General features: G+C 44.2%; 1 protein-coding gene across 10 annotated transcripts in view; it reads left to right on the forward strand.

The window, feature by feature from the left end:
• Positions 1 to 26,508, forward strand: part of DAB2IP (DAB2 interacting protein) — a 307,237-nt gene that overhangs the window by 259,063 nt on the left and 21,666 nt on the right. For all 10 annotated transcript variants that reach the window (XM_074292969.1, XM_074292965.1, XM_074292964.1 and 7 more), the window contains 6 exons: positions 1,914 to 2,067; positions 7,129 to 7,227; positions 9,117 to 9,668; positions 19,705 to 19,849; positions 20,133 to 20,277; positions 23,165 to 23,401. In XM_074292969.1, coding sequence (XP_074149070.1) covers positions 1,914 to 2,067; positions 7,129 to 7,227; positions 9,117 to 9,668; positions 19,705 to 19,849; positions 20,133 to 20,277; positions 23,165 to 23,401 — 1,332 coding nt within the window. The remainder of the gene's footprint in view (positions 1 to 1,913; positions 2,068 to 7,128; positions 7,228 to 9,116; positions 9,669 to 19,704; positions 19,850 to 20,132; positions 20,278 to 23,164; positions 23,402 to 26,508) is intronic.

Here is a 26,508-nt window from a genome sequence, read left to right on the forward strand (position 1 = left end):
CGTGGGTTGTTTTGGATCTCAGAGAGAGTCATATCCTCTGGACTTTGGGGACCTCTGGACCGACCCAAACTAGAGAAGCTTCTTAGGGCCCTGGATTGGTCTGGCATGGGGAAGGTCACCTGTGTTTTCCAGCGCAGGTATATATGGGCAAGCATTTCTCTGGGACGTGGACTTTCTGAAGGTTTTAGAGCTCGGAATGGCAAAAACTCAAAATTGTGGTTTCTGACTTAATCAGGTCACCAGACACTTGCCTAGGCCTTAGTGTGGGTCAAGCCCTGCCTTCAGGAGCCCATTCTTAAAGCGGGGGGACTACTATGTACAAACAAGATAGAGACAGGAAGTTCTATGGCCTCTCAGAGTTCCTTCCGAGTATGGAAATGGGGTGCAAGAAACAGAACTTTCTCTTCTTACCCTTCTCTCAGAAACATTTATTTATTTATGTGGGAGATAGGAAACAGACACTAGCATAGAGCCCTGCCCAGGGAGGCTGAGTAATATAGTGGAAAGGGTACTAGGCTGATGGGGCAACCTGGATTCAGATCCTGAATCTGCCACTGAAATTCACTGTCTAGCCACTTTTCCTGGCAAGTTCTGATTCCTCACCTTTATTGTGGAAGGGATTATACTGGATGTTGTTGTTGTAGTTTTTAATATCCTGTGTTTTGAGATTTCTTCGGGCTACAAAAGTTCCAGGTGATGGTTTTATGATTCTGTCTTATTGGCCCCACCTCCTGGGAGAGACAGGGCAGAAGCCCAGCCCGCCGGGGTCTTTAAAGTCTCCGAATGTCAGAGCTGGGCACTAGAGACCATCATTAGATAATAAACCCTTCATTTTAGTTAGGTCAACAAGTACTTTATTAAGGACTTCCTATAGCCAGGCATTGTTCTAAGTACTTGGGGCTTTAAAGAAAGGCTAGAGTCCCTGCTCTTAAGGAGTCCCTCTGATGAGGGAGATGACATGTAAATAAGTAGGTATAGACAAGTTAAAGAGAAATTAAATGGAAGGGACTTTAAATGGAAATTCCCAGCAAAGATAGTGTGAAAATATTTGAGGAAAAACCCTGCCGACTGATAACCTGATTCCTTACCTGCTCCCAGGTGTGTTGGTGTTTGTTTACTTGTACGTGAAGTGACTCATTCTCCCTCATCCACTCGGGACCACACCCAATTCTTGCCCCGTCGGCCTCTTCTACTGACTTAAAAAATGAGATAGTGGCACCCAAACTGATTTCTGATCACATGACTTGGGTTCAAATCCCAGCCCTGCTTTTTGATAGCTGAGTGACCTTGGATATTTCCCCTAATCTCTCTGAGCTGTTACAAAACTAAGGAATTAAGGGTTTAGACTAAATCAAATGGTTTACATCCTGTGGGCAGCTGACCAGGGACGGGGATTGAAGGAGGAGGCTGTGGAAGAGGGAGTTACTGTAAGACGTCCAAATCCATAACCTATTTTCTCAGATATATGGCTACATTGTGGATGTTCTTGAATTTTTTTACATAGTAAAACATCTGAAAAAAAATTAAAATTAAAAACAAACAAACAACAACAACAAAAAAATTTGCATCCTTGAAAAGATTGGGAAATGATAGGCTCAATGATCTTTAAGGTACCTTCCAGCCCAGCCCCAAATTGGGCGGGATACAAATAGGCTTCCCAAACAGAATCAACCCTTGTTACCTGTGTCATTGGCAACTGCATCATTGGGGTGAATTCATGGCCATTTCCTGTCCTCTATTTTCTTGACTCAAGTATCCTTTCCACTAGAAACGGAAGCAGCTTTCTCATTTAAAGCTTTGATAAAGTGGGAGTGAGAGGGTGAGAGCGTAGCTCTCCATGGAGAAAAGGCCAGGATATCCTTGGATCTGACTAATTAATAGTGGCTTTGCTTCCCCTCTCTGTGCCCACCCAGATCCCATCTGATGCCGAGGCTGAAGGAATCGAGGTCCCACGAGTCCTTGCTCAGTCCAAGTAGCGCAGTGGAGGCGCTGGATCTCAGCATGGAGGAGGAGGTTGTGATCAAGCCTGTGCACAGCAGCATCCTGGGCCAGGACTACTGCTTTGAGGTAAGATCCTGGATTGGAGGTGCTTCTCCTTTTCTATCTGGCCACCATAGTGTGCCGCTGGCCCTTATACGTGCTGCTAGAGCGCACATTTTATAGTGCTGATTGTGCCCGGCTTTGTGCTGAGCACTTTACAGTTATCTCATTTGGTCCTCCATACAACCATGGGGGTATTTGCTATTATTATCCTCATTTTACAGTTGAAGAAACTGTTTAAAAAAAAAAAAAAAAAACTGTCTTAAGTGATTTGTGCAGGGTCACACAGATACTAGTAATTGACTATGACCAGATTTAAACTCGGGTCCTTCTGACTGCAGGCTGGTACTCTGTCCGTTGTGCCGTCTACCTGCGCCCCAAGCTGCGGGTTTCCCTCTTGCCTGCCGAGTACTGTACCCCCGTCCTACAACCCGACTCCACTCCTTCTTCCTAAATTTATCTCACACTCACTATGCCATAGAAGAAGACTGCTTTAGAGTCAGCAGACTTGGGATTAAAATCCCGGCTTTGCCTCTCATGTTTTTGTGTAACCTCTGCTAAGTTGTGTCCTTCTCTTTGTCTGCAAAATGAAGAAATTGGACGAGATGGTTTCTAATGTCCTGTGATCCTTGCTCCACACAAACTATATTACTCACCCTTCCCGTTATATATCCCAGCTTGTCTGGTCTGTGCCTTTGCTCATGGTGTGAAATCTCCCATCCCCCTACTTGTTGAAATCCTGCCCAGCTCGGAAGACACCTCTTCTAAGGAAACATCCACGTTACCCCTTCTCCCCAAATCAGTAACAACCCTCAGACGTCATTGTTGCAGCTCCCTTTGGCAATTGGGATACTCTGTCATATCATAGATTTATGGTTAATGGCAGAGCATCAAGGGAAAACAGAAGAGTCTCTTCTCTCACTTCCATCACTTAAAAATAGTTGATGCCATTGGGACAGCAGAAAATAATCCAGAAGAAACTCCTTCCAGCTGGAAAGGGACGAAGAAGCAGAATCTAACTTCTTTCTGTCCTGAACACGCTAGGAGTGGGGAGGAGAGGGCTGCCTCTCTTTTGGCCAACATGCTGGATGCCTCAGGGAGGCTCGAGAATAAAATCTTTCTTTTCCCTGGAAAGTTTCCTGTGGCTTGGAATGGGACAGGGAGCAAGGGAGAAGAAGAGGATTATTGATCCCCTAGGAGAATTCTACTGCTTCAGCTCTATAATGCTGATAAGTCATCCGTTCATTCTTTAGTTTTCTTTATCTCTAAAATGGGCATTTTGATTCTTGGCCTGATTCACAACTGTGTTTTAAAGACTGAGATTTCTCTCTCTCACACACACACACACACACACACACACACACACACACACACACACACACACACACACACACACACACAGATATATATTATGGTATCTGTCTAGATAGATAGATATACACACATGTAATTGCTTTGGTGTATTAAGGCTGGCCCCTAAAGGAGGCAATATGGAAAAGAGAATGAATGCTAGACTTAGAATCGGGGGGCCTACCTTTGAATCCTAACTTTTTCACTTAGTATCTATATTATCTTATATAAGTAGTTAATGAATAATTTTGAGAGGCAGCACAGAAGTGTCAAACATACTGCCCACTGAACCAGATTTAAAAGGCAGTATTTAACAAAATAAATAAAACTACAATAGAGCATTTGTTGTTGTTCATCATCCAACTCCTTGTGACCCCATTTGGGTTTTTTTTGGGGTAAGAAGTAGTTTGCCATGAGGAAACAGGTAAACAGAGTTAAATGACTTGCTCAGGATCACACAGCTTATAAATCTAAAGCTAGATTTGAACTGAGGTTTTTCTGACTTCAGGTTTAGCACTCAATCCACTGTGCCACCTAATTGCCCCAAAATAGAATATAAATAATGTTAACATGTGGGGTTTTTTTGTGATCAATTTTTTTTATTATTATAGCTTTTTATTTACAAGATACATGCATGGGTAATTTTACAGTATTGACAATTGCAAAAGCTTTTGTTCTAATTTTTCCCCTCCTTCCCCCCACCCCTTTCCCCAGATGGCAGGTTGACCAACACATGTTAAATATGTTAAAGTATAAGTTAAACATAATACATGTATACATGTCCAAACAGTTGTTTCACTGTACAAAAAAAATCGGACTTTGAAATAGTATAAAATTAACCTGTGAAGGAAATCAAAAATTCAGGCGGACAAAGATAGAGGGGTTGGGAATTCTATGTAGTGGTTCATAATCATCTCCCAGAGTTGACTATGGGTGTAGCTGGTTCAGTTCATTACTGCTGTATTGGAACTGATTTGGTTCATCTCATTGTTGAAGAGGGCCACGTCCATCAGAACTGGTCATCATATAATAGTGTGTGTGTGTGTGGGGGGGGTGTGGGGTGTGTGTGTGTGGGTGTGTGTGTGTGTGTGTGTGTGTTTAATAATTTGCAGGGATCCTGTTATATCCCATAGAGGCTTGGCTTTGGAGTTAGGAACACCAGGGTTCACATTCCACCTGTAATGCATAAGTCTGTGATCCTGGAGAAGTCATTTAACTTCTTATTGCTATGATGCATTTTTTTTTTTTTTTTTTTTTTTTTTTTTTTTTTTGCTTTGTCACCTTATTTATTAGAGATCACCTTTTCAAAGTAAAAAGAGGTGGGGAGAGGTCAACTATGATGCATTTTCTAAGACTTTAACCTATAAAAGAAATGCTGATCAGCATTGGTAGAAGAACTTGCCTACACCACGGAAATTACAGATGTAGACCATCAACAATAATAACTACTACTAAAGTAACATTTACATAGCATTTTAAGGTTAGCAAAACACTTCTCATTTGAGCATCTCATTTAACTTCCAAGAGGACCAGTTTTCCCATGGTAAATGTACATATAAAATCTAAAATAAGTACAGGTAAACAGCAACAGCGAGGGTGAAAAAGTGCTCTGTAAATTCTAATGGAAAGGTGAGCTACTATCATTATCATCTTCCTCATTACTATTCCATGCAACTTGGGGATAAGGGAAGAAAAAAAGGGGAAAAAAAGGAAATTTACATGATAATTTTATTATATATTTAAAAGAAATAGCAAGTTGTACATAGTAGATTGCAGTTTCGTGTGCAGTCATCTTTTTTTTATTATACTACGTTATAGAAATGCTTGTTTTATTTCATAAATTAAAAATAAAATAAAATTTTAAAAAGAAATGACTAAAACTTTGAGGGAGTAATATAACCTTCTTCACTCTGAGAAAAATAAAATAAAATAAATCTCTGTCTCTCATTTAAATTTTCTCGGAGTCGGTCTGGCCCTAGTCTGATGAGCTGTGCTCAACAGGAGACTGTTGGTCTTGGAGTGGGCCTACCTTCAGCAAGACAGCAGTGGTCTCTGAGTGTGACTCCGAAGGTTCCATGTCTCGGGCACTGAGGATGGAACAGTACCAACGATTCGACGCCATTTCCTCCATCAGCTCCTTGAACCTCCACTTTGAGATCATTGCTCGAAAGATGAACCCCCTTGGTGATTGTGAATAATTAGCGGAACCATCCATCTAAGGGATGGATATGTTCACATAAATAAGTTGCATCATGCATTTTCCTTTCTGACCCCGGCAAATTCATGACATGATGCTTGGCCTCCAGAACACAACTGCCAGTCAGGTGCCTGTTGATGGTGCTGGTGAAGGAGGAAGAAGAGGAGGAGGAGGAGGAAGAAGAAGAAGAAGAAAAGAGACCATCTCTTATGGGAGAGCAAGCCTGTGGCTGCTAGGGAGCTGGGGCCCTGGGAGAGACTAAGAAATGGGTGCTTTACTCTGTGTGTGTGTGTGTGTGTGTGTGTGTGTGTGTGTGAGAGAGACTTTGTTTTGCTACTTCTTCCTAGCCCTTGTCTGCTTTTTTTTCCCCCTGGTGGTTTGTGCTGTGGTAGAAACAGCACAGATTTAGACTCAGGAGACCTCACTGCTAGTCTTAGTGTTTTTACTTATTAACTCTGTGACCCCAAGCCAGTCATTCCTTCCTCTGTAGAGTGAGTGAGCTAGATAAAAGGCAAATGTGCCATAATTTTTAGGTTCATGACCCTTGCAGGATCGTTGTGAGAAAAGCACTTTACAAACCTTAATACATTATGTGATTATGCATTATTATTATTATTGTTGTTGTGATGGTTGCTGTTCATAATCCTTCAGATAGGCAGCAGGGCATAGTGAAAAACGTCCTGGATTTGGCATCAGAAAATGTGGGTTTGAAGTCAGACTTTTGCTGTACTTCATTACTTGTGTGGCCTTTCACTAGTCATTTCTGAACCTGTTTCCTAATTTGTAAAGTAAGGCTAGACTGTGTGAGCACCAAGGTCTTTAAATCTCTAAAGTGTAAACATTTTTTCTTTTTTACATTTTATTTTTATGAAATAAAACAAGAATTTCCATAACAAAGTACAATAAAAAAGATGATTCTACACGAAACTGCATGCAGATCTGCTATGATCAATTTGCTATTCTTTTCAAATATACAACAAAAGTATCATGTAAATTTCTTTTTTTTCCTTCTCCCATAAAATTGTTGGGGAAGCTGAACATGAACCAGTATGTCACACCATTTATCAAAGTAAACACAGAATGTGTACGTGACCTGGATATAGAAATTTTATACAAAAATTAGAAGAATGTGGAACTAAGTAACTTAGACTTATGGATAGACAAATCATTTATGAATGAATAAGAGATTGCAAAGTGAGAACTGGACCCAGAGTCGCAAAGTCTGGGATCAAATTTTAGCATTTCTACTGAGTAGCTGTGTTACTTTTACACTTCCTTCTCCTCCCTGAGTCTTATTTGTCTCGTGTATAATAAGAACTTTCTCAGAAGTCCCTTCCAACTCTAAATGATGGGGTGATCTCTACTGTCATTTTCATTTTTGACAGTCTAAGACTGTTTGAAGAAGGCAGTTCTTAAGGATTGGAAAAAGACTACCCTCCCCCCCTCACACACACACACTCTCTCTCTATGTATCTGGAGCTGTCCAGTAGACATAGGCCACCTGTTTAGCTGTCACACTGTCCCGGTTCCTTCCCTCATAGGTAACAACTTCCTCAGGAAGCAAGTGCTTTTCCTGCCGATCTGCAGCTGAGCGGGATAAATGGATGGAGAATCTTCGGCGAGCTGTGCATCCAAACAAGGTAAAATCTGAGAGGGTGGGTGGCTTGGTCCCTGAATTGCCTGTCACTGCTGCAACCACAGGGAATTATCCTGCTTTGGTCCAACTTCAACCCTGGTTGCAGGCAATGTTACTTCTACACAGGTAGAAAGATTAAAATTAGATCTGCAGTTGTGCAGAAAAGTGCAAATGCTAAGGAGGAGAACTCAAGAATGTGGAAGGAAGTGATTACCTCAGAGATGGGTTAAGGGCAGTTCTGTATGGAAGTACAGGGTTGGACAGGATGTGAAAATACAGTCTTCTGAAGCGCATGCTGGCCCATGATTTGGGCATTCAGGTCCACTTCCTGCCATTTCCTCTGGTCCTCCCTGACCTGAGCATAAAGGATTGGAAGTGGAATATCAAATTAACCATACTGATCATCCTAGTTTTAGTGTCATTGATTTGTTTCAGCCTTGTCCAACTCTTCATAACCCCATTTGGGGTTTTCTTGGCAAAGATACTAGACTGGTTTGCCATTTCCTTCTCTAGTTCATTTTACAGATGAGGAAACTGAGGCAGATGGGTCACATAGCTAGTAAGCATCTGAAGCTGGATTTGAATTCACATCTTCCTGACTCCAGGCCTTATACTATATCCACTATGCTATATAACGGTTCCATCTCATCCCAGAGATCCCCACATTTGTTGGGGAGAGATTTTTTTCAGCCATGGTTGAAATCTCCAGAGTGACTCTCAGAAACCATTGTACTTAACAGAGGTTTAAAAAAGCTGATAAGAAATGGAGATGCCTTTTCTGAGCATTTCCTTTTTCTACCATGTCTTCATTCTCCCTAAAACTCTGCTTTCCAGTTCAGGTTCTTTGCAATCTGTCTGTCTGTCTCTGTCTGTCTCTCTTCTCTCTCTCCTATTGATGAGAAGTTCTACTCAACAGAAATCAGACAATCATAGAAAGTTGGAATTTGAAGAGATTTTTTAAAAAGAAAATGAAAAACATTAATATGTTTTTTAAAAAAAGTAGCTAAAGATACTTTAGAACTTAGAATGTAAGAACCTAAAAGCATAAAATGTTAGAACTGGATGAGATCCTAAGCGTCATATAATCTAACTCTCATTTAGCAAGAGAGGAACCTGAGGCCCAAGAACTTTGGGTGGTTGACCAAGGTCTAGTTAGGGATAGAAGGAAGGGCTAGAATCTGTATCTCCTGATCCTCAGTCCACCCTTTGCCATGACTGGCTGCCTCCTTTTATACAACTTTATTAAATAATTTCATTTTTAGGACCTCTAAAAGATGGCTTCTTATCTACCCAGTTTTCCATAAGACATTACTATTTGCCATGTGTTTTCAAAGTTTAATTTATTTCTCACTTAAGACGTGAGATTAAGGACGACCCAGAAATTAGATGGAAAGAAGGGTTTATAGGAGACTCGCTAACCTACTGGTTTTTTTATATCAAATTTGCAGTACATTTTGGTAATTTCAATTTTAGACAACTTGGGACAGCCAAACCAAATGAATTCTCCTTTCTTCAGGGCTTAGTTTCTTAACCTGTAAAGTGAAGAGGTGAACAAGATGACCTCTAAGGTTAATTATAAGCCTAATATTTTTGTTTTATGTTGTAATATTCTGTTTTTTATAGACCCAGGTATAAGCTGTGTCCTTTGTTCTCATTTCTACTGTCTCTTCCAGCTCCAAAATTCCAAATTATCTGTTCTAACATAATATGTTTTAAGTTTTTTTTTTCCAGTTCTGACATTTGATGACCTGAATTAACTCTGGTTAGCTGCACCATTAAAAAATTTACAGGGAGAGGATCACTTTTGCTAGTGGGTTGGTTGGAGTGGGTGGTGGAGAGGAAGAGGAACATTGCTCCCTGCCTAATGTCTTTGAATGTCCATGTGCTTCCTAGGACAACAGTCGGAGGGTGGAGCACATGTTGAAGCTCTGGGTCATTGAAGCAAAGGACCTCCCGGCCAAGAAGAAGTATTTATGTGAACTGTGCCTGGATGATGTCCTTTATGCACGGACTACATGTAAGCTCAAGACGGACAATGTCTTCTGGGGGGAGCACTTTGAGTTCAACAACCTGCCACCGCTCAGGAATATCACCGTGCACTTGTACAAAGAGACCGACAAGAAGAAGAAAAAGGACAAGAACAACTACCTGGGGCTTGTGAACCTGGCTGTGGCCTCAGTGTCGGGGCGGCAGTTTGTGGAGAAGTGGTATCCTGTGGTGACCCCCAACCCCAAGGGCAAGAGTCCTGGCCCCATGATCCGCATCAAGTCCCGATACCAGACTGTCAGCATCCTCCCTATGGAGATGTACAAGGAATTTGCTGAGTACATCACCAACAACTACATGGCTCTTTGCTCTGCGCTGGAACCTGTGTTGAGCGTTAAGAACAAGGAGGAGATGGCATCAGCCCTGGTTCATATTCTGCAAAGCACTGGGAAGGCAAAGGTACAAGCCAAGCACTGCATGTTCTTCATGCCCCAGCTAGGTACATGTGGGTAGCATCCTCTCCCTCTCCCCTTCCCTCTCTCTCTTTTTCTCTTCCGCTTCCTCTCTCCCACTCTTTCTCCCTCTTCTTCTCTTCCTGTCTTTCTTTCTCTCCTTCCTTCTCTCCCTCCCTCCCTCCCTCCTTTCTTTCCTCCCTCCTTCCCTCTTTCCTTCTCTCTCTCTCTCTCTCTCTCTCTCTCTCTCTCTCTCTCTCTCACACACACACACACACACACTCACATGTGCACTTTTCCTGTGGAAAGTACAGTCTGCTTTCTGCCTCATGAACCTTGATTCAGGGAGTCCTAAAGGAGATGCATAGCCAAGCCAGTCATCGCTCAAGAGTTTGCTTTCCTTCCCTTTCTCCAAGGAGAGAATACAGATTTTCCTTAGCCCAGAGTTTGGGAGACAGAATACTAGAACATATAACATAAAAAGTTTTGAGCTATAAGGACCTTGGAACATAGAATTTCTGCCCTGGAAGAAACTTTAGAACAAACAGTGATAAAGCAGTGCAGGATGAATGTGATAATACTAATAGCTAGCACTTACATAGCTCTTGCTATGGGCCAGGCACTGTGCTAAATGCTTTACTGTTATGATCTCATTTGATCTTCACAACAGCCCTGAAAGGTAGGTGCTATTATCACCATTTTAGGGTTGAGACTGGAGCGAAGCCCAGCATCAGACAGCTAGTGAGTATCTGAGGCCAAACTTGAATTCAAGTCTTCCTGATTCCAGACTCAGTGCTTTATCCACTGCAGCACATAGTTGTAAGGGCTTAGAGGGACCTTACAGACCATGCAATCCAGTGATTTTTAACCTGGAGTCTACTAACTTTTAAAACACACACACACACACACACACACACACACACACACACACACACACACACACACACATAGATATAGATGGATCAATAGATACATAACTGCATTTCAGTGCATTGCTTTCCTTTGTAATTTATGTATTTTATGCATTTAAAAAACATTATTCTAAGAAGGGATCTATATGCTTTACCAGACTAACAAAAAGGAGGACCATAATACAAAAAAGGTTAAGAACTCCTGATTTTGTCAAATATCCTCATTTTATAGATGAGAAAACAGAATCTCCAAGAGGTAAACGGGCATTCCAAGATCAAGGAGCTGGGAATAATGATTAGGGCTGACTCAGTGTAGTTTTCCCTCTTCTAAACCTGCCTACCTTTTGGGGCTTCTTTACCTGTAGCACTAGTGTTAAACCTGAAGCTTAGAGAAGTAATTGACCTAAGATCCAGTTCCAGGTTGAGTGTGTACACAGCAGGTATAAGGCTGAATATTATTTCTAGATTCTTGCTTATAGGACTATGATTGTTGCAGGATTTGGGGGCCCAGTTTAACATGAAGCCACAGGGATGATGATGTGGCGACTTCCTCCCTGAAGCCAGACTTACCTACATTGGAAGTTAGACACTTTAATTTACTATCAGCACTAACTGGGATTTCAGAGATCACTTTGTCCAATCCCTTTACTTTACCTATGGGTAAAAATGAGAAACTGAGGCCCATAAAAGGGAAGTTTCCTGCCCTGGGTTATACAGTGAATTAATGGCAGAATTAAATCTTTTTACTCCAAGGGCAGGACCAAGACAAGCTGCCTCTCCTCTCTTCTCCTTTGAGTATACCTAGATCAAAGCCCTTGTCAGAGTCCCAATTAACTGAACTATTCGTCTAAGATGGTTAGTCAGCGCTTGGGGAGGAGGATAATTTGTTGGGCAAGTAGGGAACTGTCTCTCCCCTGCTGGCTCTGTTGAACCTGCTGGTACCTGCTCATTACTGAGGATTAATGCCATAGGAAATGGTTGGTATTCAAGATGGGAGAGGAGGGGCTCCTGCTCCCAGTTCTGATCCGGTCTGACCTTGCTTCTGGAAGCTGGGTCGGTGACCAGTATCCAGCCTCAGACCTCTGATGTTACTTCTCACTCTGGAGAGGATAAAAAAGGGAGTCCACACTTAAGAACATCCTCCTGGAAATCTTGGTATGAGAAGCAGAGGTGCCCATGGAGCGCAGAAGAGAGTGTGATGTGTGTGCTACAAAGAGCAATAGAATTGGGGTCAAAAGACCTTGATTTGAGTCCTACTGTGTATTAGCAACCTTGGACAACCTGCTTCACAGTTTGCGCCTCTATTTGTAAAGTGAGGGGGATTAAGTTTCCTCCCAGTTTTAATATTCTGTGCATCTATAACATGGATTTAGGGACTCTTTCTACTCTCATCTGACTCTCTCACATGTTCCCTTGCCTCTTGTATCATGCTCATACACTGTACTTCTGGCCTATTGTCTCCCTAAAGGTTTCTTCTCCTCCTTCTTGGGAACCAAGTCAACCTAGTCAATCCATAGATTAGATACTGGGGAAAATACCTGGACTTGGCTGGATTATCTCATCTTATGGCCTAAGGAGGGTGATTTTCCAACTGGTGCCTCAGTCTAAAATGGGTGATACTTGATCCTCAGTTGTAGGGAATATCTTGTGGGTTATATAAACCAGGGGAGGCAGCTGCCTTCAGACCTTACTGAATAATAGGAAAGAAAGCTTGGATTTAGAGAAATCAGATTTTTGTCCCACTTGGAGCTTAGGTTGACTTGAAGGGAAACTTAGTACTGTGGACAGTATCAAGAAGAAAAGAAAAAAAAAAAGACAAAACCACTGTAGCACATTGGGCTCTGGGCAGAAGATAAGATCTATGGCTCAAGTTTGTTTACACTTGTGATAAGTCCACCTGACACTCAATTTCACTGTATCAGTGCAAATACCTGCCCCTCTGATATTTAAGAATAATTAGATTGTTAATCATACGATTTAAAGTAGGAAAAGGACTTTAAGAATGATCTCTTCTACACTCATTTTATAGATGATGACACTGGGACCCAGACAAGGTTAAATACTTGCCGAAGATCCTAGAGTAATAAGTAACTTCAGAGTCAGGATTTGATCCCAGGCCATGTGATTCTCTGTCATAGTAGCACCTTTGTGAGAAATGTAAGTTAAATGTATCTCCTGCCCTTCATTTCTAGACTTGCTTTCCTTCCTTTTTACATAAAGATCTGGGCTGGGGGTGCTGTCCAAGGTCTCTTTTGGTGCTAACATTTTTGAGTTTATGTTCTCCTTTTTTAAACCTTGATTTAAGCCTGGATCCCATGCTATTGCAGCCCTATCCTTTAAGGTCAAAAATACAGTTAGGACCCAGGGTAACTAAATCTTGCGTGGATTTTCTTAGTATTTTCCCCCACTCTTATTCCCTTCCACCCCAGAAAAAAAAAAGTCTCATTTCCCTTCCAAAAACCACAATAGCACATTGAATAGAGGTGATTGATAGACCTAGAAGAATCAGCCTTTGGACTATCCAGCTTGTAAGATAAATCACTACCAGAACATCCCTCAAAAAGATTTTTTCACTCTTTACACCCGCTATCATTCCTGGTAGGAAGGCATAACTAATGCTTGCTGTGGGATAAGAAGTGAAGAGTGTGATCCTGGTGTTCTGCCTGCCTGAGCTCATAAGAAGGTCATAGTCATTCATTCCTGTGCTAATGCTTCAGGCAATATGTTTTCCTTGATACTATCAGTAAGGCAAAGCTGCTGTAGAGGTTGAAATGCCAAATCTTCATTTTTGTAAATGATTACCCCTGTTTCTGCTTTGCTGCCGTTAGCTATGTGTAAGATCTTGGGCAGGTCATTTGCTTTTTTAAGGCCTCAGTTCTTCATTTATAAAATCAGGGGAGAAAGGGTTTTCTGTTAGCGTAGAGAAGTGGCTAGAGATAGCCTGGAAATCAGATCTTGATTTGAGTCTTGATCTTCAACTACTACTGGCAGTAGTAGTTGGCAGATGTACCCCTGGTACATCATTTTTAGTACTCCCAGGCAAAGCTCTGTGATTGTAAATTGCAAGGTACTGATCTGCCTTAGTAGAGGGCTTTTCCTTACTACTATAGTGCTATAACATAGCAAGATCTCTCTCCTTCAAAAAACGGAGACATTGCTCTCTCTTAAGCCCCTTCTAATTTAAAATCCGCATTCCTTCCCCTTCCTAATGGTCCAAGAGGTCAATGATAAGATTTACTGTACAGATGAGGAAACAGTGGTCCCAGGAAAAGTGGCTTTTCCAAAATCACACAACTAACAAATAGCAATGCCAAGACCCAAACCCCAGGTCTTCTGGTTTTAAATCCAGTAGTCTTTCCACTAGACTATACTGTCTTGAACAGGTTTCATGACTTTTTGTAAATATGAGTTCTCAGATAGATTTTCTCCCCTACACCTTAAAAGGGGAAGAAACAGACAAGAAATAGGTTTTTAAGAGACCCAATTTCTCAATGAGCCAAGTAGAAGTGATTGCCCAAAGAGAATGGTGGGGGAATCCTTTCCTTTCATTGAGCAGCTCTTTAAGCAACAGCCATGACAAGGCTACCTGGAGGTATTACTGTGGCTACATGGCTTCTAGGAAAAATATGTGGTTGGGTTGTGTGTGTGTGTGTGTGTGTGTGTGTGTGTGTGTGTGTGTGTGTGTGTGTGTGTTGGGGGTGTGAGTGGGTGTGTGTTGGGGGTGTGATTTGGGGGAAATGGCCTGGGGAGAACAACTTTCAAAGAAAGCCCTATCTGAGTTTTAAGAAGTACTGGGAGGATAAGGTCTGTGGCTCAAGGCTTTAATTCTGAGATAAGCACTTAATTACAAAGATAAACATATATTTTTATGTTTCTAGGTCAAGAATATTTTTGCATTTGCATATTAATTTGTATATTGATGGTGGGATGGGTAGAGAGGGACTTTTATGACTGGTTTATTCTATCCTAAGGTCTCCAAGCAGAGCCCTGGACTGAGAGTCAGGAGACCCACATTGTAGTCCCAGCTCTACTATTTACTAATTTTGTGATCTTAGGTCATTATTCCTCATGGTGCCTCAATGTCCTCATTTAGAAAATGAAGTACTTAGACTCCATCTTTATGGTGCCTTCAAATTTTAACATTTTGTCTGCTAGCATTCTCTGTCCTAAAGCTTCTTCCAGTTTAAAAAAAAACTCCTACAATTTTGTATTACCCAAGAGCCAGCCTTTTACTGCTACCAAAGTTCCTCTGGGCTACCCCCAGAGTTATGGCTGTGTCAGGATTCCCATTATCAGACCAACATTTCAGTTGCCACAACCAAGCTATAAAACACCCACCAACCCACCTGCCTGAAGCCTCCTGGACTTCTGGGGCTCAGCCTAAGGGTTTAATTCTCTTACAGCACACATGGAAATTAATTTGGATTCTTTAAGTGGCAATGGGCAGAGTAGGAGAGGGAGAAGGAGGGTATTGCTTAAAGTGAAGGCCCTTTGGGGAAGGCAGCTTTGATATACACAGTGCTGACATCTGGGGCAAAGTAACAGGAGGAAGAACTCAGCCTTCAATAAGAAAGAAGGTTCTGAGGATAGACAACTTTCTCTTACTGTTAAGGAGCAATTCCTACTCTGTAGGGGAGCCCCCAGGTGGGAGAAGTGAAAGGTTTTGCCTGCTTCTCTTCATCCCCAGTTCATTGTTGGTTTTGCAACATTACTCCATCTCGTCTTTAAATTAAGTCCCTTCACACTACTGTGAAATGTTAAGAATTGGAAGAGATCTTGGAATGTAGAATGTCACAATCAGAAGGAAGCTTAGGGAACCAACTCCTTCATTTTCCTAGAAAGAGGAACTATGGCCCAGGGAAGGAAAGTAATTTGCTCAAGATGAGACCTTTTCATTAGTGACAGAGCACAGACTGGAGCCTATCTGTGGTCAGAGTGACAGAAACTTAAAACTTGAAGAGATGCGCATCCATAAAGTGCCAGAACTGAAATAGAACTCAGGGATGAGATGAGAAAACTTAAACACCGATATTATTCCAAGGTCACACAATTAAGTTAGCTTTAAAATCATCTTAAGAACCCAGGTCTCTTGACTTCTGGATTAACACTTTCCCCGTGTCCTGTACTTAAATTCTAAGAAAGAAACCGGAAAAGTTGTCTGGTCCACACTGCCATTGAATACAGGCGCCTTCTGTTACCTCCCTGATGAGGAGCCTTCTCCTGGGATTCTGTGGATTGCCTTGAGAGGGCTCTCTGTAAAGGAGAGGTCATTCTACCATACTGTTTGGACCATCTCGATTACTGAAAATAAGTTTCACCTGGAATTAGAAAAAGTCGGAGTCCCAGGGATTGTCTGAGACGTTGTTTTTCAGGGATTAGGATCCCAATGGATCTATCTCAGTCTGTCTCGGAGGTCCAGAGAGATAAAGGCAGCACTGATGTTGGCCCCCATGCAATATAATTAGAGGAGAGTTAGGTTTCTTGAGAAATATTCCCTATGGGGGCTCCTTCACACCTGCGTTCAATCAGCCACAGAGAGCAGAAGCCCTAGCATGAAAGGTGTGTATATTATGGGTATATGTACATGTGTGTCTGTATATGTGCTAAATTACAGTACGGCTACAGAATAACTACTAATTAACCATGGACTTGAATTCCCAAAACTTTAAACTGCCAATCAGTTTCCCCATTCTCAAAATGTTTTATTGGTATTCTTTTGAAATATTATATAATATGCCATATTCTACGTGTAATATTATATTATGATTATATGGGATATCATCCCTTATAACAAATAAGCAGTTTTGCAAAACAAATGGACAACATTGTCTATGTCTGTCTGCATCTTAATCTGCCCTGGCAGTCTACCAGACAGGCTTCACAGTAGTCTGTCTATTAAGGTCAGTATAGATCACTGAATTGATGAGAATTTTGAAATCTTTTTTGTAGGTTCTTCTACTTCACTATGAATTAATTTGGATAAGTCTTTTCTAGTTTTTCTGAAATTTTTCAGTCATCATTTCATATAATGAAATAATTTATTCCATTACATTCATGTGCCAGTCTGTCTGGCCATCCCCGCGATGATCAGTATCCATTTCCCCTTCCATTCCATGCTACCACAAAAAGTGTTCATGTCTATATTTTTGTCTATATGGTACCCTTCCCTCTCTTTCATATCCTTGAGCTATCTGTCTGGTATTGCTAAGTCAATAAGTTTTTTCCATTTAGTGACTTTTTTTTAGCACAGTTTCTTTTTGAAGGAATAGACCAATTCACAGCTCCATCAACAATGCATCAGTGCGCCCATCTTCCTCAGCCCCTCCAACATTTAATATTTTTATCTTCTCAAATCAGCATGTATTTATTTAGCCTTTGCAATTGCTCCATAATAGACTAAGCTTTAGGGAAACAAAGAAAGGCAAAAAAGATTGTGTGGGTGTGTATTCCCTTGCTCTTTTTATTTGTTTGTTTGTTTGTTTGTTTTTCTGAGGCTGGGGTTAAGTGACTTGCCCAGGGTCACACAGCTAGGAAGTGTTAAGTGTCTGAGACCAGATTTGAACTTGGGTCCTCCTGAACTCAAGGCTGGTGCTCTCTCCACTGCGCCACCTAGCTGCCCCACCTGCTCTTTTTAAAGAGTTTATATTTTGTCATATTTTCTAAGCTGATAGTTTTCTATCTTTAAAATGAGGCTGACCTAGACGATCCCATCTAGGTTTTTCTTGAGGAGAGAGAGGGACTGTCTCTTTTTTGGCATTGGTATGTTGGGGTGGTATGCATGTGTATTTAATAAAATTTATTAATTGATTCATTTTGTGAAGAGAATTAGTTGAATAGCCAGATTTGTATAGCACTCCAATCTGGGAGTCAGGAGAATGAACCTGAGGTGTGTGACTTTGGACAAATCACTTTCCTTGTTTCTCTTTCTTTTTCTTCCTTTCTTTGTTTTCACCATCTTTTTTCCTTTTCTCCCACTACTTTTTTCTTGTTACCTTCCTTCTCTCATATTCTATTCGATTTATCCATCTTCTCTCATCCCATCCCCTATTCTCCACTCCCTCGCATTTTGCTAGAAGGCTTTCCTTGTTACCAATGTCTCTTCTCTCTCTTAAGGAAACTCCACACGCTCCCCCATCCCTTGGTACCCCCCTTATATCCAGGAATCAGGAGAGCTAATTGTGGAAGTGAAAGGAGGAGGAAGAGGGGCTTTATTCCCCCAGGCAGCTCTGAATAGATGGGTGTTGGTGGGTTTCCTTTTTAAGCCTCTCCTGCTGAGGGGAGGTTTTTCCCTCTTGGTATTTCCCCCAGAAACATGCTGTGAAGGGGATCTGACAACAGTGATTTATTCTCTGTAGTGAAAAACACAAAGGCACAAAGTTCATTCCTTCGAAAGAAAGTGAGGGCAGCTCTCCCTGGTGCTACCACATGGCTGCCTGTGTGCGTGTTCCTGGGCAGCCGTGGAATCTAGAATCCCCAAATTCTCTGAATCCTAAATGCTAGAATAGAGTGAAAAGGCTTTTTAAAAGGCAGCTCAGTCCAATTCTATACTTCGTGTTGAAATCCCTTTTCTAGCATTTATAGCAGATCATTATTCACCCTCTGCTTGAAGACTGCCAGTGATGAGGAGGTCATTACTTACCCAGGCTATATTTCACAGCAGTCCCACGTTTTCCCTTACAATGGGAGGCAGAATCTGCTTTCCTGTAATTTCTACCTGTAAGTTCTGCTCTCTTGGGCTAAGCTAAAGAAGTATAGTTCTCTCTTCGTATTGGAGTCCTTCAAGTATTTGTAATCAATCAACAACCGTGCAAGTACCTCCGGTGTGGCAGGCACTGTACCAAGGGCTGGGCAGGAAGCCTTTATGGCTCCCTTGCATCTCCCTTCATTCTCTCCTGCACACATCCTCCCTTTCACTTTCCCAGCCTCCCTCCGTCCCCACCCTTTGAAGCCAGCCTCTTGGAACAATCTTGGCTATAACCAAGCAGGAAGGCCGTTGCCCTGTAGCTGAATGTGGCTGGATAAGCAATGGAAAAGCAGGGAGAGGCCACTGTAGCTGCCACTTCTCAGCAGAACCAAGAAGCCTCTGAGGCTTCACGGGACCCTGGGGCCGAAGGGCCTCTAAAGTTCTCAGAAATCAGACTTCCGGACTCAGAATCCACCTGGCGGAGGTGGCGTAGCCGAGGAAGGCCCAGCCAGAGTATGTCCGGGATGCTGTCGTGTGGGAAAAGGAAGGGGCCACAGTCTTCTTGCTTGTAGTTTAAACCTATTTACAACACGTGTATCAGTTGGGTCAAACTGAGTGAGCTTGAGCATGTGCATGTCAAAGATTAGGACTAGTTCAGCTCTGGTCCCTCCAAGTAGCTTTTGTTTTTTCTTCCTTCCTTGGGAAGACAAGACCAGGTTGGAGGACCTGGGATCAACAATCAATGTGACTTTGAAGAATTTACTTAGGCTCTATGGGCCTCGGTTTCCTTATCTGTAAAAAAAAGAAGTTAGACTAGCTAATTTCTATGGTCCCCACCTTTAAATCCTATGATCTTGGTTCAAACTAGCACAGGAAGATGCTAATGAAGGGGACAGAACAGGGGAAAACCAGGGAACCCGAGGGGATTTGACTTGGTTCCAAATCACCTTCTTTCCCCTTATTGAGCAGATCTCTCTACTGAAAGTCAAGAGAAAGTCACGTCCTGGGGAACGGGGCTGAAACGGGGGTGTCCAGAGGCCTGAAATTGGGCCCCCTATCAGACTTTTAGGTAGAGGTGACACAGAATAACTCATATTTGCATTCCGCTTTAAAACTGATGTCCCAAAATACCTCTGAGGTAGGTAGAAGAGATATTTTTGTCTTCATTTTGCATCAGCTGGTTCATGGTCAGCCCAGCCACAAAGTATGAGTAGAGGTAAGCACCCGGGCCTCTGGATTCCATACCTCACTTTACTGCACTGGCAGAGACCTAAACCCACCTTTAGCCCCAATGGGCATCTTGGTTCACAGTAAGGACCTGCTGTGTTAGTTTGAAAAGATCCCCTCGACCAGACAGGAAAAAAGCCCTGTCCACTTCAGACCAAGACCGGGACGGACCCTTCCACAAAGCATGCTCCCTCAGGCCCTCAATTCACTCCCCTCTGCAGGACTTCCTCACAGACCTGATGATGTCCGAGGTGGACCGCTGTGGGGAGAACGAGCACCTCATCTTCCGGGAGAACACTTTAGCCACCAAGGCCATTGAGGAATATCTTAAGCTGGTGGGCCAGAAGTACCTGCAGGACGCCTTAGGTTGGTGTCATTGGACATGGAGCCCAGGATGGGGGGAGGAGGGTTGTGTGAGACTCAGGGGATCGTCTGGGGGGGCTGGGAGAGGAGGAGTCATGGCTTATCCCCCGAAGAAGCCCCTGTCTGAGAGGGCACTGCCCTCGGGCTCTCTGGTGGCTCCTGCTTATGGCGAGGATCCTTTCCCTCCATTACCCCTCAGATTTAATGATGACGTAACTGAGGCCGCTTTCTCACAAAGCCCAGGGGACCTCACCCCTCCTGCCCACGTGGGGGCATCTTTTTGCAGGTGAGTTTATCAAAGCTCTGTATGAGTCGGATGAGAACTGTGAGGTGGACCCCAGCAAGTGCTCATCCTCAGACCTTCCCGAGCACCAGAGTAACCTGAAGATGTGCTGCGAGCTGGCTTTCTGCAAGATCATCAACTCCTACTGGTCAGTGTGCCCTGTGCTCCCCCCACCTGTTGCCTGTTCAGCCCCTATTATGTACTGCTGCACACACACCACACACATGCATGGGTCCCCCCCCCGCTGCTGCCCCCTGACCTGACACCCCCACCTGCTGCCCCCTCCCTCTTGACTTCCTTGGGCCTTCAGTGGAGGTCATCTGGGAAGGCAGAGAAGAGGGAGTTCCCTGACTAGGTTGGAAAGAGTGCCCCTCATTCACCCCCACGTCCTCATGCCCATTTCTATAGTGTTGAACCATTTACTGAGTTTTCACATTGTATCCTGCCCTCTCCAATTTTTAAGTTATAACAAGCTAGCTGCCATATAGGACTGTCTGTCATGAGGATGAATTGGGTTTTATAGCGTTTTGTAATAAAGTAGTGGCTAAATATCAGCTACTATTATCACTGCAGCATCTACTGGGGTCTTATCCCATTACTAGACAGATTTGTTTAAAACTAGGTCTCCCCATCTTGGGCCTGATGCTGGGAGTTTTGATCTACTGGGCAAGTCCGAATCAGCTGGTGGCTCCTCCTTCTAGGGAGGTCATCATTACTAAGATTAACTTGATGCGGGCCCCTAGCATAAGCCATCGTAGCTCAGAATTCCAAACCCAAGAGCTCCTTCAGCCTCAGCCTCCCCTGAAGCATGTGCCATTACATCCAGCTGCTCTTTTAATTTGTTGGTTTAGAGTTCAAAAGAGCTCGAAAGGGCTGAAGATTGAGGTTCGCAACTTTTTTGTGCCTACGTCCCTTCACTTTCAGTAAGCCTTCCCATCCTCCTCATTCAGTATGAAAGGGAATATGTTTTAGGGTTTACCATGTGTATATACCTAAATGAAAGAGACTTTTCAAGATGAAAGAAAATAGGTTTTAGGGCTTAATACACTCATTCACATAAGAAATAAAAAAAGCTGATTGCAACAAATATCCTTCCTTGACAAGTTTCTTGTCCCCCCCAAGTGTCCTCACATTGGGAGCCCCAGCTATAGGGGGTCAGAGATGGAAGGGATACGAGAGGTCACCTAGTCTAAATCTTTCCTTTCCTTTCCAGAGAAATAACTTAGTCTTGCATTCACTAAGCAAAGTGGAGCTGGGCTCAGACCCCAGGCCAGGGTTTCTTTACAAGGCAATCCCTTCTGGGAGAACTTCGAAGGCAGGATAAATTCCACCTTCTTTACAGATCCCTCTTATTCAATATTGAGGACATAGGCCCTAATAAGTGCAGAAGCATTTAGTCTAGCCTCTTGGTAGGAGAAGGAGAGAGTTTACGGTTGGGCAGCCAGTGTTTTCTTCTCTCCTTATTGCCTCTCATTCACCTTTCCTTGGGAATAATTAGTGGGAGCCGACAGGAGAAGCCTGGGATTGGTGAACAGGCAAAGATCAGTCCAGGCTTTATATAGAACACTGGAGTCTGCAGGCTGGTCAGGACTATGGGAGGGAGAACAAGTGTGCTGGAAAGCTGTACAATAACCAAAAATTGTTATAATTAGGGCATGATTTGGACATCTGGAAAGTTTCAGCGTAAGCAGAATTTCAGCAAGCTGCTGCTGGTTCCCAGAAGAAAGTTGTGTGATGAATGATAGGTCCAGGCCCTACACGACTCAGTGCAGGGATTTGTTAAAACAATTACTGCCTGCTCTCTTCAAAGCCCAGAGGAGAGCGGGGTTTCCCAGGACCCATTGGGAAGGAGAGCTTCTCCCTGTGGGTACACTCAGATTAGTTCTGACAGGTTTCCTTTGGAGACGAATGCAGGGCCCAGCAGGGGTCTCGGAGACAAGGGGAAGGGGCAGCACAAAAACCAGACTAAGCCACTGGAAGAAAGAGGGAGAGAGAGTCTTGTTTGTGGGGGCAGCTCCTGGGTATGAGCTGGCAGCCTCTCTCTTTGTAAGGATTAAGTTCCGGTAAATAAATGTTCTGGACGTGCGGACCAGGGAGTGAACTTTCAATCTTTCCTACTACATATATTCACTACGCAAGTCCAAACTTCTTCACCTGACACCTACAGCCTGGCCCCCACCTAGGCCGCAGACCTGGAAGGGACCTTAGCATGTGAGAGGATAGAACAAAGAACACACACGCTAGAGGGTGCCTTAGGGTACACACAGTGTAAGCACATAGATTGCTAAAAGTTGAATTAAAAGATCCATTAAGGCAGTATAAGTCACCTTAGAGTAAAGAAAGAGATGGAAAGGAGTTTGGGCATTATTGCATTCAATCTCTTCGTTTTACAGAAAAGGAAACTGAGATGCAGGGAGGAGGCCACACGCCCTGGCCACGGTCATACAGTGGAAGGAAGGGCAGATCCAACATTTGGACTAAAGTGTCCTTACTCCCATTTAGATTCCCTTTCTGTGTCACTGGACTCTGCCCCTCTGGCCTTCTCTCCCCCTCCTCCAAGACAAGAAGGCTTGTCTCGCAGCCGGCCCCGAAGTCTGCTGGCTGCGGGAGAGCTCTTCGGAAAGCTGAGCTCGGCGTCAGGGAACGGGGCCACGTCATGTGGCCTGATGACTCCATGACGGGCCTTTGAGGGATGAGTATTTGTTTTGACAAAGCGGGGCGGTATCCAGGAGACCAGAAGGCTTTGTTTGGGTTTTCCTCGCTGTTTGCCAAGTCCAAGCAGCATTTAGATGGAAAGGTGACCTAAGAGAGGAGGTGAGAGTTCTGGAGCACTCGACTTCAGGAGAGCGTAATTCCCCTGCAGAGGAGGGGGCCGAGGTTTAGGAAAGGACTTTCCCAAGGTCACACGGCTCACGGGTGGAAGGGCTGCAGCCGGAGCCCCCGTCCCTCAGTCCGTGCTCGGCTGTCTCTGGTGGGAAGCCTGGGGTGGACGCTGCCTCTGAGGGGATCCTTAGGGCTCCTTTCTGTCCCCACAGCGTTTTCCCGAGGGAGCTGAAGGAAGTCTTTGCCTCCTGGAGGCAGGAATGTAGTAACCGGGGCCGGCCCGACATCAGCGAGCGCCTCATCAGCGCCTCCCTCTTCCTGCGCTTCCTCTGCCCCGCCATCATGTCCCCTTCCCTCTTCAGCCTGCTGCAGGAGTACCCCGACGACCGGACAGCTCGAACGCTGACCCTCATTGCCAAGGTCACACAGAACCTGGCCAACTTTGCCAAGTAAGTAATATCCCCCCCGTCACATAAGTGTGCAGGCGTACACATACACACACTCTCCCTTAGAAAGCCAGGAAAGGGTCCTGCTGCTCCCATGTTCTCTTCGCCCCCACCAATAAGAATGGCTCCCCAGTCTGCAGCATCTGGCGGCTTAAGTGTCTTCTCAGTAACAGGCAGTGTGAGCTTCAGGGCCAGATGCAAGTCCTGACTCACACATCGTCCGTCTCTGGGAAGGGAAGGAGGAGAGGAGAGGGAGGGAGGAAGAAAGGAAAGGGGAAGGCGCACTGTGCTGAGCACTTGCTGCTGGTCTGTCCGCATTGTGGAAATAGAGGTCTGAGATCGCCCACTCAGTTTTGAGGAGCTGGAGTTTTCTCATTCAGGAATTTCTCACGCCAGTGAAGTCACGGATCCATTCCTGTCCTGTCCTCTCCCACCCCATCCTCTTGCCTCCTCTCCTTACCATGTCCCTGGAAGCTCAAGGTGCAGAGAGCGCCTTTCATCTTCATCTTTCAGTGGGGAAAATGAAACTAGATTTCTTGGCAGTCAGTGTTGATTTTCTGTAGTGTCTTGTAGCTACAGAATGGTTTCCTCACACCTTGTCACGGTTGTCGTGTCCTGATCCAGCCACTTATAAACTATAAGTTTGCAGCCCCTTCTGCCTTTCAGCTCCTCCTTTATAAGGTGACTCTGAAGGGGATCAGTGACTTCAAGGACACCTGTTCAAGAGTCTGCACATAGTTTTGGGGAAAAATACCGTGTAAACTTAAATGGGCTTTGGAAATCAGAGCTTTTACTCTTAATAATTATAAATCACCCTGCTGGCTAAATGGCTGCTGTCATTGGCAGGTGCTGTAAGCAGTTCAGGCGGGGGATTGCTGAGGCCTGAAACAGTGAGGGAAAGCTTGGGGGGGGGGGGAGTCCTAACTTTGAGGAAGAGAAAGCTAGATCTGCAGAGAGGATACTCAAGTCAGGCTGTCCCTAAACCGAGACGGGAATGCGTTTAGGGTGTATCGTCTGGGAGACAGCAAGATCAGCAGTCATAGCTCCCATTTTTATAACATTTTCTGTCTTGTGTCGTCTGTGAGTCACACCAAAACTCTGTGATGGACACATGTCAGGAATTATCATCGTTATACAGAAGAGAAGATTAAGGTCTAGGGGAGGAGGAAAGGTCACAAAGCTTGTATATGCACTACATGAGGACCCCGTTTCTTTTGGCTTCAAATCCAATGCTTTCCATTATTTTTCTGTCTACCCCAGATAATGCTCCAGGCTCTGTAGCATGGGCATTGCCTAATTAGGAAGTGCAGGCCCTGGGTGATGGGAGACCCTCTGTCAGAAGGAAGAGCAGCATCCTATTTGGAGGCACCCCGAAGCAGTTACCCTCTTGGGCATTGTTGTCCCCAGAACTTTGCTGGGAAAGTAGTGCAAGAGCACGAGTCGTTCCCAGAGCTGCCTCTTCCAGCCCAGGCGTGTTCTGATTCATGGCTCTTAGGTCTGGTCTCCAGAGTTTCCGAAAGTGACAATGGGAGGAAGTACCATTCCAAGAGCCTTTGGAGCCAAGCTGCATTGCACTCCCTGCCCCTCCCAGAGCTGACTCTCAAGGTGTTTGCTGGCCCTCTTGACCCATGAGGAGGAATGAGAGGCTCAAACTAAAGTAAAGCAAGGCCCTGAATCATGAGACATTTTGATAGGACTTAGGGTGGTTTCTGTCAACATAACACCAGTGGTGGGGAGAAGGGACCTGCCCACGAGAGCATTCATGAAGTGCTAACTGAATCTACTTCCCCACACTCACTCGTAAGCCAAAAGCTTAATTAGCAACAATATCAGAAAGGAACAATGCTATATGTGAGTCCAAACCATGGGTTCTCAAAGGCCACAGGACCAGGAACTGGAGGTAAATTTAGAAGTGATCTATTGTACCTCTTATTATTCAGAGGAGGAAACTGAGGCCACAGAGGAAAAAATGATTGTCAGACACATCAGGGCAACTTTTCCCGACTCCCAATCCAGTGCTCTTTTCCCCTTCATCCCCTTCCCATCACTGAGCACTTCAGAGCAGTCAGTAATGTCAAGCTCCTTCTTAGTTTTATCTTCCTGGTCTCATTTGCTTGAGTCTAACTGGTCTCATGGTGCGTTTGGGTCCGCGCCAAGCAGTTTCAAGGGCCCTCATTTAGGAAGCGGGACGAGACCAGCCGGGAGCGCAGCAAGGCCTTTCCCACAAGCAGTTGGGAGTTGATGTGACTTGGTCACAGTAACAAAGTGAGTAAACTCCTGGGCCTGCAATGGGGGAACCCGAGCTCACACGTGGTCTCACATACTAGTGGTTTAACCCTCGGCGGGTCTGCCTCATTTTTCTCAATTGTAAAGTTAAGCCAACAATAATTCCATCACAAGGTTATTGTGAGAATTAAATGAGATGCCGTACACAGGTGCTTAGTAAATTCTTCTCCAGCCTTCCCCTTTCTTCCCCAGAAGGGTTAGCTAATCCTTTAGGTCACTACAAAGTTCCTTTGCTCTTTCCAAATGGATTCCTCCAGGGGGAGGAAGAAAAAGAAGGGGATGATGAGGTTCAAGCATCATAATATAGTAATGTTATACTGCAGGTTTATTTAATGTTGTTGATTTGAATACTCCCTCTTCGGATTCAACTTGTAGCCCTTCTGTAACATAGCAGATGGTTGTTGCTTTTTAAGAGTTATTGTAGCCAAAAACTTCGTCACCCTGCAGCTTGGTGACAAGCTTCTTCCTCCATAAAGCCTTCCAAAAGCATCACCTGAAATAGCCTCTCCCTCTGCATCTAGATGGCTCAGAAGTGAGCGCAGTGAGGAACCAGAAGGGAAGGCCTTTCTGAGAGCCTGCATCCCTGTCACACACACGCTGCCCTGGGAGCCGGGCTGGTGGTTATCCCCATCGACCGAAGGGGCAGTCGGCCTGCTCATGGTCCCGGGGCTCGTGAGGCTCCAAGCTGGGATTCAAACCCACACTCCTGGTTCCAGGTCCAGGACCCTCCCTGTCACACCGCTGAGAAAATGTGCATTGCAACAAACAGACTTTGCCGCTGTCCCTTTCCTTCCCTTGCAGCTTTGGGCTGGGACGGCAGTGGG

Source organism: Sminthopsis crassicaudata, chromosome 2, assembly GCF_048593235.1.
Source record: "Sminthopsis crassicaudata isolate SCR6 chromosome 2, ASM4859323v1, whole genome shotgun sequence".
NCBI lineage: Eukaryota > Metazoa > Chordata > Mammalia > Dasyuromorphia > Dasyuridae > Sminthopsis > Sminthopsis crassicaudata.